General features: G+C 44.0%; 1 protein-coding gene across 2 annotated transcripts in view; it reads left to right on the top strand.

The window, feature by feature from the left end:
• Positions 1 to 1938: 1938 nt before the first annotated feature.
• UBALD2 (UBA like domain containing 2) overlaps positions 1939 to 16811 on the top strand; it is a 40432-nt gene continuing 25559 nt past the window's right edge. Inside the window, exons 1-2 of one of the 2 annotated variants that reach the window (XM_042452145.1) lie at positions 1944 to 2362; positions 5237 to 5299. In XM_042452145.1, coding sequence (XP_042308079.1) covers positions 2243 to 2362; positions 5237 to 5299 — 183 coding nt within the window. In that variant the 5' untranslated portion in view covers positions 1944 to 2242. Of the gene's footprint in view, positions 2363 to 5236; positions 5300 to 16811 lie in introns of both variants that reach the window. The other variant, XM_042452146.1, reaches the window with a different exon arrangement.

The raw sequence follows: 16811 nt of genomic DNA, 5'->3' as shown, positions 1-16811 counted from the left end.
TGGAACACACTCTTTCCTCGGAGTGTAGTGGAGTCTCCTTCCCTGGAGGTCTTTAAGCAGAGGCTGGATGGCCATCTGTCAGGTATGCTTTGATTGGGAGTTCCTGTGTAGCCAAAGGTCCGTTTAGGGGGATTTTATTATTATTGTTATTAGCTCAAATATTGCAAGAGGGGCTGGCTACAAGAGCCCACCGAAATCGCCCTTCCGATATGTATACGGAGTAGACCAGGGGATCCCAATAAATAAAGCTGAGACAGATATTAATAACTAGATGTCTAATTTATTGAAACAGGGGAAAAACACATGCGTTGCACATACACTCACACACACACTCAGGATTCAGGAAAATTAGGGTTGGAAAATGGGAACAGATTTCAGGCGTTACTAATGGAGATGCTTACCAGAATGTAGATTCCCTCCGGGGAGCAAATGGGGTGCTGGACAGTGAGACAAGTCTGCTCCGCAACCTGGGAGTGAGCAGAAATGCCGGCTACCAGAACAGAGGTCCGACTGACGTGGAGTGAGTAGACCTTGAAAATGGCGCGCTGAGCAGCCAAAGTGGGGACCTTTTCTAGGCCAAATCTGGCCTGAGGCAAAGAGGCTGGCTTGGCCGAAACAAAGGTGTTCTAAAGATTTTCTTTTCACCTGGGTGTCTGCTTTAGATAGTATAAAGGGCTTATGCCACTCGGACAATAGGTTCGAGGAGGAGGTTGATGGCTTCAGGGAAGGCAATCCTTTTACTCTTCCTAGCCTTGAGATAATCCCTTCATGCGACTTCCCCGGACCCTCTGAGATGTTAATATGGGTGCTCCCTTAGGGGAGGTGTACATGTCCTCTCGCTTTGCCAGTAATGGAGGACAGGCTTGGAGTGTGGCCAGGGGTCATCCAAGGGTTATCATTGATTCCAAAATTTATATTGCAGCATGGGTAACACCTGCATGGCAGAATAAAGGGGTTGGACTGGATGGCCCTTGCGGTCTCTTCCAACTCTAGGATTCTATGTACATTTCTATACTGCCTATCGGTGGTCTCAGCACTCTCTAAGCAGTTTACAGTGAGTTTGCCAATTGCCCCCAACAAGCTGGGTCCTCACTTTAGCAACCTATGGAAGGATGCAATGCTGAGTGGACCTTGGAGCCCTTGGGATCAAACTCAGAACCTTGTGGCTTGCAGTACAGGCATCCAACCACTGCGCCTTTGGAGCTCCTGCAGCACATTAGCGGCTGGCTTTGGTCCTCCAAAGGACGTTGCACAACAGCACCCCAAATCCACAATCAGCACAGCCAGTGGCCAGGGATAATGGGACTTTTAGTTCAGATTAAAGTGAAGCTGCCCTACTTTGGTTCACTGGAAAAGAAAGTAATGCTGGGATTGGTGTGGGGATGCAGAAGGAGAGGAAGACCTGGGCAGACAAAGTATTTCTGCAGCCTCAAAGTGTGACAGCTTTTAAAAGGGGGAGGAAATGAATCAGTGGTGTGCTTTCTTGGAGGTTTGTTGTTATTGCTGTTATCCCCTTGCCTTTGCCTCCCTCCCTTCAACACAACAGTGAAAAGAGGGAGGGAGGGAGGGAGGGGGCAGCTTGAGAACCCCAGCAGCCAATCCGCAAAGAGGGGAGTCCAATTTCCAGTGCGGTTCAAACGAGAGCGTAGAGTGAAGACGAGGAGGGGGGGGGGAAAGAAAGAAAGAAAGAAAGAAGACGCCTCGACCAATGGCTGCTCCGTTCTGAGCCAAAACACAGCATCCGACCAATCAGCGCGCAGAGCCCTGATTTACCCCCCCCGCACGAATTCCTGCCAATGGCGAACCGAGGACGCGTTCCAAGTGGGCGGGGCGGAAGCCGGGAGAACCATCCTCCGCCTGGAAGATTCGAACGCCGAACGTTCATCTACACGGCAGAGAAGGCGGCGCTGGCCAATCAGGAGCCAGGGCCGGCGGGGACTGGAACGTTGAGACACACAGAGCGCCTGCTTTCCCCTTTGGCTCCTCCCCCTTCCTTCCTTCCTTCCTCTGATGCTGCTGTTGTTTGGGGTGGAAGAGGAGGAGGAGGAGGAGAAGGAGGCGGAAGAATATCAACACAGCCCCATCGGAGAGGAGGAGGAGGAAGGGGAGAGAGAGCATCCGTAGTAGCATTACTTTGGGATCCCATACCCGTTCTCCGCGTGTGTCTTTGGGGACTCTGTTTTAAACCCCTCCTGCCTTCTGCTGCTCCTGCTGCTGCTGCTTCCGTGGCCCTTGCCTCGCCATGTCGGTGAATATGGAGGAGCTCCGGCACCAGGTCATGATCAACCAGTTCGTGCTGGCGGCCGGCTGCGCGGCGGATCAGGCCAAGCAGCTCCTGCAGGCCGCCCACTGGCAGTTCGAGGTGAGAAGGAAAGGAGAGGGAGGAAGCCCGGGATGGTTGGATCCTGCTAGGGGTGGGCCTGGGTCAGGGGTCCTCGCTCCCAGGGGAGGAATGGAGGACACGGGTTAAGAAAAACAGCCCTCCCTCCATCGTGAAACCCCTCCTGGGTGGGAATGGAGGACATTGGAGGGAAAGGGAGGACCAGATAAAAGCACCACTGTAAATATCAACATCAAAGGCTGTATATATATATATATATATCTCCATGCTCAAAATGGAGGACTTTTGGGAATTACTCCTGGATAGAAAGGTAGGAATGGAGGACCTTCCAGGAAAAAGGAAGGCATCGCTGAATTAAAACCTATTAAGCACTACTGTAAATGTTAATATTAAAGGCTTAAATGTGTAAATATAAATCCATGGTGCTGGGCCACGCTCAAAAATGGAGGGCCTTGCAGGAAAAAGGAGGACATGGCTAAGTGAAAGCTGGAAACGCTACTGTAAATGTTAAGCCCATGCTTCTTAGCCATGCTGATTCCTCCCGGACAGAAAGGTTGGAATGGAGGACCTTCAAGGGAAAGGGAAGAAGGCTTAGAAACAATCATGTGAACCTAAATGCCTTTCTTCTTTAAGTCAGGCTCAAAATGGAGGGCCTTTTGGGATTCCTCCTGGAGAGAAGGCTGAAAATGGAGGACGTGTCCTGGAAAAGGAGGATGCTGTGCCCCCCTGAGATCAAGCCCCATGGCATTGGTCCTCCTTGTTTGCAGCCCTGGGGCTGGAGAAGGGGGAAGGGGCTTCTTTTCTGCCCGCATGTAAACAATCCGCCCCCAGCCTTGCCATGAATGGCTCTCTCTCTCTCTCTCTCTCTCTCTCTCTCTGTCTTTGCTCTAGAGAGTGTTGTGGGTGGTTGTGTTGCTGGGCCTTGGCTTGTGTGGTTCATGTTGTTGCTACCACCCCCCACAACAACAACAACAACAGCAACACCATTGATACTCCTGAAAGCCCCAAGGGAGAAGCGGTGTGGCTGGTTGCACAGCCTGCTTGCTGGCCAGAGGAAGGGGGGCCCGGAGGGAAAGGAAGAATTGCAAGTAAAGGAAACTGTCTTGGAGGGGGAAAGAAAGGAGATCAGAGCCCCTGCCCTCTCAGGAATTGCTCTCAGGAGTGGCAGTCTCCCCAGGCCTTGTGGCAGTGTTTAAGGGGGGCAGGTTGCTCCCACTCCTTCTCCCCGCCACACCATTGGCATTTATTTCTTGAATGTGGGGCCCCAGATGGAGGCAGAAAGAAGTGTCCAGAGAGACTGGCCTTTTCCTTCCTGCATGATGGCGATCCAGTTTCGGAACTAGGCCTCATGGCATCTCCCATCCCCTCTGCCTTAGGGTCTATGTGTATATATGCGTGCGTATCGATATACGTACACACACACATATATGTACTCCCCTCCCTCCCTCTCTTGCTCACATAAATACACACACATATATACGGATATGTACACACATATATACTCCCCCTCTTGCTTACATGAATACATATATATATACACACATGTATATACTCCCCTCTCCCCCTCTTGCTCACATGAATATATATATACACACATACACATAATATATTTACACACACATATATTCCCTTCTCTCCTCTTGCTTACATGAATATACACACATACATACAGTATATATATATATGCACACACACGCACAAACCACACACACACACACATACTCTTCTCTCCCTCTTTCTCCAATACATATACACACACATATACATACGCCCATCCCTCCCCCTCTTACTCACGTGTGTGTGTGTGTGTGTGTGTGTATGCACGCACACGTATATTCAGACACACACCCCGCCTTTTCACATAAACACACTGGACTGAGACCTGGTGAAACAGTTGCTTCAGAAAGAGTAGATTTTGAGGAAACAATTGCCCTATTTCCCAGCCCCCCTGCCCCCCATTTGGAGCGGGGGCCCTTTGTTTTGGTTCATAAGCCCAGAACAGGAAAAGGTTGGTTTCGGCCTCAGTTCTCCCTTTGGCAACAAGAAATGAGCTCAGTGTCTTTGTCCACTTCCGCTGCATGTTGTGTTTCCACTCAGGAAAGCCAGTGGATTCCTCTTCCCCTCCTCTCTCTGCATTAGCTAGGCCAGTTAATACTGCCCCCCTCCCCACCCCCCAGAGCTTGTTTTGAAAGCTAAACAAGCACTGTTGCCTGGATGTATGTGTGTGTGATTGTGAACGGACCCTTGCAGTTGGGTTTTGTCATTCTTCCTGTCCTTTTAAGCCCTTGCCTTTGGGGACATTAGTGGGGTGTGTGGGCAAGGGACTGGTTTGGTCTGTTTTGGTTGCCCTTAGGCTTCCCCCCACCATTAAAAAGAGAGGAAAGACAAGCAGCAATTTAAACTGTGTCCCAGGCCCCTGTTGAAAAAATACAAGAAAGTAGTGCCTTGGCTCTTGTTTGTCAACAATTTTGCTTACAGCGGAACTGGTGTGTAAAGGGGGAGCAACATGTGACAAGATGTGGGTTGTGGGTTTGTTTTTTGTTTTTTTTAATCTCTTTGTGAAATCTCTTTTTTTGTGTGTGAAATCTCTTTTTGTTCACCCTTGCCCTCCAACATTTCCCTTTGGGCTTTTATTGTCACATGAGCTTTCACGGGTAGAAATACTTCTTCAGATACAATACAGAGTGATGATAAATGCTCAGGTATAAGGCATATTTACACAGTTGGGAGAGTGGGATGCAATGTAAATGGGTGCAAAAAAAGAGGCAAATTGTGACCCTTTGCCCTAAATTTTCCTTCCTCCTTTTTATGCTGCAAAGAGATGGCTGCTTCTTTGGGCTCCAACCCTCCTTGTTCTAATAGCAGGCCTGTGTTTTGTTTGTCTTTTAAACATAGACGGCTTTGAGTGCTTTTTTCCAAGAAACCAACATTCCCAACACCCACCACCATCACCAAATGGTAAGTAGCTCAAAACTTGTCAGGTCCTTGCGGTATTTTATTTTTTTTAACCCCCCTCTTCTTGTGGGCTGAAGGGGAATTTGCATCGGAGTGGGTTTGGGCTCGGTGGTGGTGGTGGTGGTGGCAGTTTCTTTTTACACCTTAAATAAGTCTTGTTTTCCATGACCCAAACCAAAACTGCCCTCGTGGTTTCTTCTCTTCTCCGTATGCTTAGCAGGCGCATTACATGACACATCCGAGACCGTTCCTCCAAACAGCCCTTGGAGGATTGTCAGCCCATGTAAATAGGAGGAGGAACTCCTTGTCTTGTATGTGCAGTGTCTGCATAATTTTACACAACCTTTGATACTGGGAGGGGAACATGAGCCTGCAGCCAGCAGTGGTTGTGCATTCAAAGCTGTCAGCTCTACGGACAGCCATATTGCTCTGCAACAAGAGAAACACAGAGACTGCAAATGTAAACAAGAGCCAAAATGTCTGCCAGGAAACAGGGACTTCTGCTTTCTTTCCCTTCCCCCTCCCTCTCTTGCTCACATGAATCCACCTCTGCTATTTTTTTCCAAGCTGTTTAATAACTTAAAAACCCAATAGGGTTGGAGAAAAGGAACGAATTCAGACAAGCTTTGGGGTTTCCCCCCCCCTCCCTTGGCATGTTTTATCTAAACTTGAGCAAAACTTTGCATGACCTTGGCTGAGGGCAAGTTCCTTTGGCAAGGAAAGGAAGATTTATTATTATTTTTTAAAGGAAAGTAAACCGGTTCTTTGTGTAGGGTGCATAGTAGGTAGAGACTAAGCTGAAGCTTTGTTTTTCATGTATTTGGCTATTGTTAAAGCTTGTGTCTAGTTGCAGCAGTGTGAAAAAGAGGGGAGCAAAACGTCTCATGGAATTTTAATGCTGTTTGCCTCCTTATCCAGTGTAGGTTTTTCCACTTGAGTATACAGTAACTGCTGTTTTCAATGCTAGTTTGCCAGATTGTTCCAGTATCTGTGGGTTTTAGTAATGCATTCATTTTATGGCTCCTCAAGAATAATTCTAAATTTACTACTGAAATAGCTGCAAGGTAAGCAAGGCTTCATCTTTAGGCAATCCATACTTCTTGTTGTTATTGTTGTTGTTTCTATCCTGCCTTCTTCCCAGCGCAGAATCTACAGTGGCTTACAACAAATTAAAAGGCATAGTGTTAAAAATCCACAAGACACAAATGTTAAAAGAGTAAGCAGTCAAAAATTAAAACCAGAATAGAACACATTAAAATGCACATTCACACCAGCACAACAGTTAGCAAGGTCCAGCACATTATTTTGGGGAGATGGATGTTACATATATTTAAATAAACAATGCAGAGCTTTATCAAAATGTGAATGCAAAAAATGAACTTTGTAAAAATGAAAATGCAAAATACCATTAATAACCAAGTTGCCTTATCTGTAATCCCTAAAATGCTTATTTACGTGCATCTTATTTAAAAATAGACCTTAACAGAAAATTATTCATTTTTAGCAGATTATGGCATTCACACCCCCTCCCTCATACAGGATCTTATTTTTCATAGAGGAACACTAGCAGATTTTGCTGAGAAGTGTGTTCTGCAACTTAAACCAATACTTAATAATCCTTGTTCCTACATAAACCTTTCACTCAAATCATGTAGCCTTCAAGATGTTGAACTGCTCAAGTCCCAACAGCCCTAGCCCACATACCCAGTGGTGGGGAGTGTTGGGTGTTGTAGTTCCAACAACATCTGGGAGGCTGCATGGTTCCCACTGTAGGCTTAAAAAGTATTATGAGCAGGATGGTGAAGTAGGCTGTCCTTGAAAGCATGGTTGTACACAGTGACTCTTTTTGGTCCTAGAAAATAGTGGGGAAATGTGTGAGTGCTGAAATTTCTAAACTCTGCAAAAAAAAGTCTGGGGATTGCCTCATACACACATGGAAAAACAAACATGTGGCTTTTGCACATCGCAAGTACATGTATTTACTCCTTGTGTACTAATGTGGGAAAAGAATATCACCTCTGAAGTAGTATTAGGTGGCCAGGACCCAAATGGCAAAGTCTATTCATCCATTTGCTATGTTGACTTGGGCAAATTCCAGTCTTTCTGTGTTTCCATTTTTCTTTTTGTAGAGTGAGTATGACCTACTTTGCAGTGTTCTTTAGGAACACAGGAAGCTGCCCTACATTAGATCAGGCTTTTTGTCCATCTAGCTCAGTGTGATCTACTTTGACTCGCAGTAGCTGTCTAGGATCTCAGGCAGAGAGGGGTGTGTGTATTTGAGTCTGTTTTCTATCAACTGCTACCTGATTATTTGAACAGGAGATAACAGTTTAAGCAAGGGAGCTTCATGTGCAAATCATGTGCTGTCTCATTTTAGAGGGAAAATACAACGAATGGTCCAAAACCTCTGAACAGTACTGTATAACATTTATATAAATATTAATAAAAGCAGGAAATGTAAGCATCTGAAAATTCAACTTCTCTTTGTGTTCTAAACAAAGATGGGAGAAGTGCCATGTTTTTAGAAAACTATGACCATTTGTTTTGGCCAAGGTTATAACTTTGGGTTAAAGATCTCTTTTGTTTTAATTCCTGAAAAACACTCTATTATGTAAAACCTTTAACCAACATTTTCCTCTTCAGGCTGAATCTTATCAGCCCTCTTCTCCAAAGTAACTTTTCAGGAGAAACTGGGCTTTTTACGCATTTTCTCTCCCTCGCAATGGCTACAGAAAATCTTTGCCTCTGTGTGTATTATTATTTTCATAATGTACATTACCATAAGCAGTTCAGAGTTCATTTTTAAAGTGCTTTCCTCTGGTGAGGTCTCATATTTGCAAGGGTTTGTGTGATATAATCACAGAGATTTAAAATTATAATATGAAATAGGGCAAGAAAAAAATTCCTTGGCAAGGCTGCCCTCCAGAAATTGTGATTTATATGCCACTGATACGTTTGTAGGAACACACTCCCAGTGGCCAAGGAGCTAATTTAAGCATGCTCTTTTAAGCCTGAATGTGAAAGTGGATCTCTTGTGTTTGAGAGTATGTGCTTGGAAACTTCTGTGTAGTGTCCTTGAGTCCCTTCACATGTGACTTGCAAGGAATTCTAGTCCATCCCCTGCATGAGGCCCAACAAGTTCAGAGAAACCTTATTAACTTTCATGTCTCCTCATAACTTTGCAACCTCCGGGATTAGCATTGAATGACACTAGGTTCTGCACTTGGGATTGCAGAATGGTGGCCATGTTGAAGAGTGAAATTATCTTCAAAATGGTGGCTGATACCCAGGACCTGTCACTTGCAAGCAATGAAATCAAGCAGGCCTCCTGGTCCTTGGTGAGAGCAAGGATGGAATACATGTGGCTATGTCCAGATGTTTCTCTACTACAGCTCCTATCAGCTACAGCAGGCCACGTCAGTGGTAGAGATGGTGTGAGTTGCCATTCAGCAGCATCTAGAAAGTCACAGGTTTTCAATCCCTGGTGTTGGAGCTTTTGGATGGAGTGGAGCCATAGCTCTCAGGGTTGAAGCCCTGGAAGCAATTTGTCAGGGGCTGTGATATCTTCTTCACCCTCTCCAACTCCTTTGTTACCTCTGATTTTAACTGCAGTCCCCACCATAGCTGGAGAGGCAGTGGATTTTCCCAGCACAGTTGTTGTTTTGCACTGTCCTTGTCATAGGCCAAAATATTTATTAGGGAGTGGCTTGTTCTTGAATGGGCAAGATCTAGTAGCTTTACGAAAGACCTACTCCTGATTGGAAGTGGGAACTTCAAGAAATGTTTACAATTCAGATGTTATGGCTGCTAGCTTAAATAATAATTGTTCTTTTAAAAGTTCTCTGTTAAAGCAAGTTGATTTGACTGAACTTATGTCAACTGAAGGATCTGATTATGAATTGTATGTCTTACACTGTGAAATAAAGTATTTAAAAAGAAAGAAAGAAATGTACAGTACAGTAGTTGTGATAAACTCAGCCCCATTTTTTGGATATTCCTTGGAGTGCCACCATAAGGACTGTTATGATGAGGGCCTGCTTTTCAGAATATACCAGTACTTACAATATGGAGGCCCTAATGTTCTCCAATGTTGATAGTAGTGATATTCACACCCTTACTGGCTACTTCTCAACTTTTCTGTAAGAGCACCAGCACAGTCACTGTTTCTCTCATATATCTGGGTCTTGGCTCTAAAAATTCCAACTTTGCAGCAAAGGATTGTGATCTCTTGCTTACACAGAAATTCTGTGTAATATTTTTTCTTAAACTGAATGTAATCTGAATCTGATTGCAGATTTGTGAATTGGAGGCAGGAAGGGCATAAAGGAAATACAAGAGCAGTGGTGTAGAACTTCACTTCTCAGGCTACCTGGTGTGAACTGGCAGTTACTGTTTTCCACTGCTCTGGTTACTGGCATTAAATGTGCCCATTGGGTACACATGTTTGGTTTATTTCCTATAACCTTTCCAGAAACTGGCAGCCAGAAACTGGCAGGGGTTCAGGAGCCAGGTCTAGTCCAGGACCACCACATTGAGTAGCCCTGTTCTAGAGTACAGAAAGGCCCAGGTTCAATCTCTGTCAACTCCAGGTAGTGTTTCAAAAGATCCCTGCCTGAAATCTTATAGCCAAAATGCAGCAATGTGAGGTTGAAAATGTTTGCATACCATAGGCACGGGCGCTCATACTAGCACACATTAATTCATAGTTGTCTGACTGTTGTCCTGCAATCAGTCTTTTAGTGAAATAGATTATTCAGTTAGTTTGCATTGAATCAGACTTTTCTCAGCTTGACATGGAAATGATAAACCGTGTGGGGAATGAGTAAATGAAGTTGAAGGTACAGTCAGCCCTTCTTATACATGGATTTTTTATATACAGATTCAAGCATCCACAGTTTGAAAATGTTCAAAAAAAGTATAAATTTCAAATATCAAACCTTGATTTTCCATTTTTTATAAGGGACACCATTTTGCTATGTCATTATATTTAATGGGACTTGAGCATACACGGATTTTGTTATATACACAGGGGATCTTGGAGCCAAACTCCAGCGTATAACAGGGGTCCACTGTACTACAGTTTTGCCTCAGTAAAAGAAAGTTAAACTGTTGATAAATATATATATCAGGTACGGCTCTGCATATGTCCACAAAAAATGTCAGAATTTTAAAATGTTTAGTCGTTTTTGTTAAACTTAAAGGACACATATGCTATTCACATGGCATTATTACAAGTATTCCATTTTTTAAAATAATCACATAAAGCATTGAATGTTTTTGAATACATATTGAGTTCCCTTTATCTGAAATGTTTGGGACCAGAAGGATTTTGAATTTCAGGTTTTTAATATTTGTTCATACATAGAGCTCAAACAGACAGGCCAAAATAAAGCTGCATTGGATCATTTTGGAGGTATGCTGTTTAAATGACACACACATCTTAAGAAGCTGCACCAAAGCTGCATTCCAGTCCTTAGGACTGGAGCATAGATTTGGCGCGGCTTCCGGCCTCTTAGGACGCATGCATCATTTAAATAGCATACCTCCAAAGTGACCCAAAGCAGCTTTATTTTGGTCGGTCTGTTCCGGCCCATAATGAGTTATCTTGGAGATTTGACCCAAGTCTTAACATGAAATCATTTATGTTTTGTAAGTGGCATAGTGGTTTGAGCGTTGGACTATGACTGGAGGCCAGGATTCAAATCCTCAGCCAGCCATAAAACCCACTGGGTGACCTTGGGACAAGTCACACACACTCAGCCTCAGTCAGGCAATGGCAAAGGCAAACCTCTTCTGAAGAAACTGCCAAGAAAACCCTGAAATCCAAAACCCTTCTGGTCTGGAGTGTAATGTTAGCCTTCTGTTTCACATAGTGAGTAATGGGTGTCTCCAATCCACTTAATTCAGTCTCACAGCCTGATTCATTTTCCAGGCTCTGCTGCTAGGAAAGAGTCTTTTGGCAGTAACGTTGACAGGGTAAAGGAGAGGTGACCATGTCCTTTTGCATCTGTAATATGGTGCTGGATAACGTTTCAATGAACACCAGGGGTTTCTGTTAATAATAGCCAAATACCAAGCCAGCCCAAAATATTCAGAGCTCCTTTCATCTTGTGCAGTCCCTTCGGCAGCTCAGTGAGTAGTCTAAAAGCAGCAAGTAGGATTTCAGGTTTGATTCAAGGTGTTTGAAATGCTTAGCACACAGCAGGGGAGTCTAGTTCAGTGCCTGACTGCTACAGGGAGCTTAGCCTGTTTAATCTGTTTTATATCCAGTTCTTGGTGCTGTGTGCCCTTCTGCACATATTGCTGGCAAATCCACTTCTGGCCTCCTTTCTTTGATCTGTATGCATGTATCCTCTTTTTTTTTAAAAAAAGAACTCATCAGCATTAACTGATAGTTATAAGCCACTTTAAAAAAAGCCACAACAGCCAAACACACTAAATGTAAACAAATTCAACATGCAAAGGAAATCTCTTCTCCTGACTAGAGTATTTATTTATTTATTTGTTTATTTTGAAATGCCTTGTTATTCTGATTAACATGCAGACTGCAGTTTGCTGGAGTTCTCCATTTATTCATAAAACTGTTTCTGACACGCAGATTTAAGCCAAACCTAATGGTACCATAACTGTATGGAGACAGCAGGGCCGATTCTTACATGCTCTGGAATGTTTCTCCCAACTGCCAAACATTAAAAGAGTTTACAATTTCTGCATTCACTAGGGGCACTTTCATAGAGATTGCAAACAAAGGATATCCTGTCTCTGTTGCAAAGCTATCTTCAATCCCCCTCCCCTTTATCTCTTTAAAACTGGTTACGCATTAATAGGGAAACGAATGCTCCAAGTCATGACAGAATGTGTGACTTCCCCTTTTGCCAACCATTATCTTTGTTTTTTCCAGATATTTACAGACTCCCCTTTTTAATCCCCCCCTTTTATTTACGTTGATCTTTTGATTTGTGTCTCCTTATTCCATTATCTCAAATATTTCAAGGTTTCTGCTGAAGCCCAGGTGAAAGGTTGTGAAGTAACTGAGAGATAAATTAATAGAAGTGGGCTGGGATTAAGAACAATTTGATGGAGTTTTAGGGCGCTGTAATTCCACTTAAAGAAGATATAATTCTTGAATGTCTGCTACTTGCAGGGGTTCTTGGCATTACTAGCATTAGGGGTTGAAACGACATAGCCTTCAAGACACTGTTGAACTGCAAGTTCCAGCAGCCCTAGCTAGTAGAGCCAGTGTGAGGAATACTGGGATGTGCAGCCCAGTGACATCTAGAGAACTACTTTGTTACCCTTGGCCTGTTTCTAAAATTTGTTGTTGTTGAATGCCTTCAAGTTATGGCTGACTTGTGGTGATCCTAAGGCAAACCTATCATGGGGTTTTTATTAGAAACGTTTGTTCAGAGGAGGTTTGCCATTGCTTTCCCCTGAAGCTGAGAGAGTGTGACTTGCCCAAGCTCCCCCAGTGAGTTTCATGTCTAAGCTGGAAATTGAACCCTGGTCTCCAGAGTCATAACCCAATGCTTAAATCACTGGCTATCCCACTGACAAATCTCTTGATACTCCACTCAAGACCTTATTCCTGTCTTGTCTGCTGTGCTAACCCTAACAATGAGTTCAATAACACAGCCTTCTCTGACCTGGTGCTCTGCAGATGAAGTGAATGGCAACTCCCATGAGCTCTCAACCAGCACATGTGGAGGTCAGGGTAAGCTGCCTTGTTACCAAAGGAAGTGGGCTAGCAATTGCCATGCAGCCATCCCTGTGTGCAGTTTGTAGACATCCTTTCTGCTTTAAAGAAAGGCTGCTTAAAGTGATGGCAAGATGAAAGAAAACCAGGATCTGCTGGTAGATTTCTGGGTGATTTGCATTACTCTGACAAGGGTGTCTAGCTTACAGTTGTCTCACAGTAATTCTCACCCAGTGTACGGTATTTTATCTGTGTTCAAGCAAATGTGAGTAAAGCTTTACTTCAGCCCTTGATATTGAATGGTGCAAAGTCGGGGCCTGATTGCTGCCATGGCTTAGTGAGATAGGCCTGTGTGTGCATATGAACCTGTCTCCATGACCATTTTCAAGGGGAAAAAATCTCCCTGTACCTTCATATATTCAAGAAAGTGCCTGAAACAGGCTTAACTGTAGACCTAATCCACTGCTTGAAAGATGGCTGGGCCAGGTGCAGCCCATGGGCCTGAAGCCTCATGGTGGCTGCACCAAAAGCCCCCAAACTTTTAAAAAGTAATATTTTTGTACTGAGGGTTGGTCAGTTTTTCACTACAGAACTGGCTAGATGACCTCAAAACAGCACACATGGCAGTTTACTTTGTAGTTGTGGTTGTGTGCCTTAAGATCATTTCTGACGTAGGTTCATCATAGGGTTATGGATAACGGATAATGAGAATCCAATACATCTGGAGCACTATAATGGGAAAGCTGGCTCCATGGTCAGCAAGAAAAAGGCAGTGCAGAATTCTCAGGACCCCAGTGTGCGTACTTTGCTCAAAGTGATGTGTGTACATCATTTTGGGGCCTAATACCTAAAGCATGACTTCACACTGGGTGGAATGTTTTGACTTTGGTCATGGCATTTTTCTGATACCAATAAATGACATTGGATTAAACATTGCTCACTTGCACTTCAGGTGCATCCTTCACAAAGGTGTAATTGCTCAATACAACTTGTTAGAACACTGCTTTACTCTTAGTTGTGGAGCACTGCATGGCTACATCACTGTTGAAGGTAAGCATACAGTACTTGCACCTGGATAGTCTTTTGCATTGGCAGTCACTACAAACTCAAGTAAATGCTGTGATGACTGGTTCCTTGATAGTCCTTGCTTTCTCTGAAGAAGGCCCCATTTTGATCTCATGCCCTCTCCAATTGAATAATAGGATGAAAAGGGATCTCTTACTTGAATACCTAGAGAGCAGCTGCCAGTCAGACTAAACCAACCTTCCCTAATTTGGTGTCCTCCAGACATCTTTGACTACAACTCCCAGCAACCCTGATCATTGGTCATGCGGTCTGGATCTAATAGGAGCTGTAGTCCAAAATGTGAAGTTGCACCAATAGACCACACTACACTAGACAGACTATGAGGAAGCCCGCTTCCTATATACATGCAATATACTTCCTATATACATTGTAGAGAAAAAGAGTTCACACACACATACACACACAGGGCCAGAGTGTGCATGTGTATACAAACACACTTCTAGAAAATCATGCACAGCTTACTCTTTGCTTGATAGCTACCTAGTTAATAATGCAAGCAAAACTCATGAACTGTATTTCATTTCACAATACGGGTTTCTGTCCCTTTCTCCCACATACATATTTATGCAAGAGCAGTAAACGTGAGAATTGTTTGTAGACCAGTTTTCTAGCTTTACTCACATCTGCAAGTTGATAGTTACTGCCACAATGAGTGTAAGTTCCGTGGGGCAAGAACCAAATGGATTTGTTTGATAGTAAAAATATTCAACATTGGAGGACTAAGTTAAAGATCTCATTTCCTCAGTTGTCATGATTTTAATTTATGAATCCTTGTGTCATAAAGTACACGAAAGGATGTACAAGACCACTGTGGTGAAATTAGGAGATCTTGAATCTGCCCTGGAGGTGGGATTGTCAGTCCTTTTGTAATGGTTACTCTAATGTATATGAACCATTGTGCCATATTTGTAATGTTTCACCTCAGACAGGCAACTTTTAAAGGCAAGTTCGGCCTTTATTTAGGAAAACATTCCTTAGCAGATAAAGCAAACCTTCTATTCATTTTTTTGTGGGGGGGGGGGGGGGTGGGGAGAGGCAGAATAGATCTGCTAATATAGGAACCACTATATCTTTCACCAAGCCATTTTTCTGCATGTGGGACAGGAGGTAGGGAGTGGCTTTTTCTTCATTACCCTCACCAGCCTGTGTTGTAAAAACACAAAAGTATTGTGACACCTTAAAAAAAATCAACACATTTCTTTTTTATGTCATAGATCTACAGTTCATCTTGTCAGATGTGTGAAGTCTTTGCTGATATACCAGGATATAGATGTGGCTGGTAAGGTGGTATAAAGTCCCATTGGCTCTGTGGGCCTGGTGGGAACATAATGTAGCTGTGAACATGGTGGTCACATGCCTGCCCTGAAGAAATTTTGGTCCACCCTTTAAACTCCTCTTCATTGTAAAGTGGTGCCAGCAGAGCATTCAGTTGATACTCTGCAGGATTTCTGACAGATGTGTCAACTATTGGTGTATTGATGGAGTGACACTTGACTTCCTGAGGTCCCTTAAGCAGCTTCTGGATTGAAGTTTGGGTTGCTTATAATAATAATAATAATGATGATGATGATGGTGATGATGATGATGTTTATTTATAGCCCGCTTTTCCAAGGGAGATCAAAGCGGGTTACAACAAGGATATAAAACATTATACAATTTGGAAAACAGTATACAAACATCATAAAAACATTCCAGAATAAAAACACAGTAAAACCACAGAAAATAAAAACCATAGCCAAAAATCAGAACTAGCTGGAAAACAGCATATATGATGGGGAGCAGATGTCAAGACACATGGGGGAAAGCCTGTTGGAAGAGATAGGTCTTAAGTTTCTTCCTAAACAGTTCAAGGGAGGTAAAGAGTGGAGCTCGTCAGGAAGAGAGTTCCAAATCTGCGGGGCCAAGACAGAAAATGCCCTTCGCAAGGACGAGGTGTATCTTGTTTTAGGAACCCTTAATAATTGCTTCCCGACCGTCCTGAGAGTGCGGGGCGGATTATATGGAGAGATGCGGTCCTCCAAGTACCCTGGGCCCAAGCCATTTAGGGTGTTATAGGTAATAACCAACACCTTGTATTGCGCCAGGAAGCGAATGGGCAGCCAGTGAAGATCTTGCAAAATAGGTGTTATGTGGCCAGTCCTGGAGCATCCAGTGACTAGCCTTGCTGCCATGTTCTGTACTAGTTGAAGCTTCCGGGTTTGGTACAAGGATTGCCTCGTGTAGAGCGCATTACAGAAATCCAACTGAGAGGTCACCAGAGCGTGCACCACCGTTTCAAGGTCCTCCTGGCCCAGGTAGGGTTGCAGCTGGCGTATCAGCCGAAGCTGGTAACAGGTGCTCCTGACTGTCGCATCCACCTGAGATGTAAGGTGGAGCGATGAGTCCAGAAGCACCCCCAAACTGCAAACTGAGTCCTTCAGGGGGAGCGTGACCTCATTCAGGACAGGTGGACAAATCTCCTCTCCCGGGCCTGGAGAACCTATCACGAGTACTTCCGTTTTCTCTGGATTCAGACTGAGTCTGTTTTCCCTCATCCAGCCCATTACCGACTCCAGACAGCCATTTAGAGGAGAGATTCCGTCCCTAGTCACTGCAACAGTCAGAGACACAGAGAAACATATTTGGGTGTCATCCGCATACAGTGGTACCTCGGGTTACGAAATTAATTCGTTCCGCGGCTAATTTCGTAACCCGAAAAACCTTCGTAACCTGAATTGCCATAGGCGCTAATGGAAA

Source organism: Sceloporus undulatus, chromosome 2 (assembly GCF_019175285.1).
Source record: "Sceloporus undulatus isolate JIND9_A2432 ecotype Alabama chromosome 2, SceUnd_v1.1, whole genome shotgun sequence".
Classification (NCBI taxonomy): domain Eukaryota; kingdom Metazoa; phylum Chordata; class Lepidosauria; order Squamata; family Phrynosomatidae; genus Sceloporus; species Sceloporus undulatus.
The sequence above is the reverse complement of the archived record's forward strand: the minus strand, read 5'-3'. Positions and strand labels throughout refer to the sequence as shown.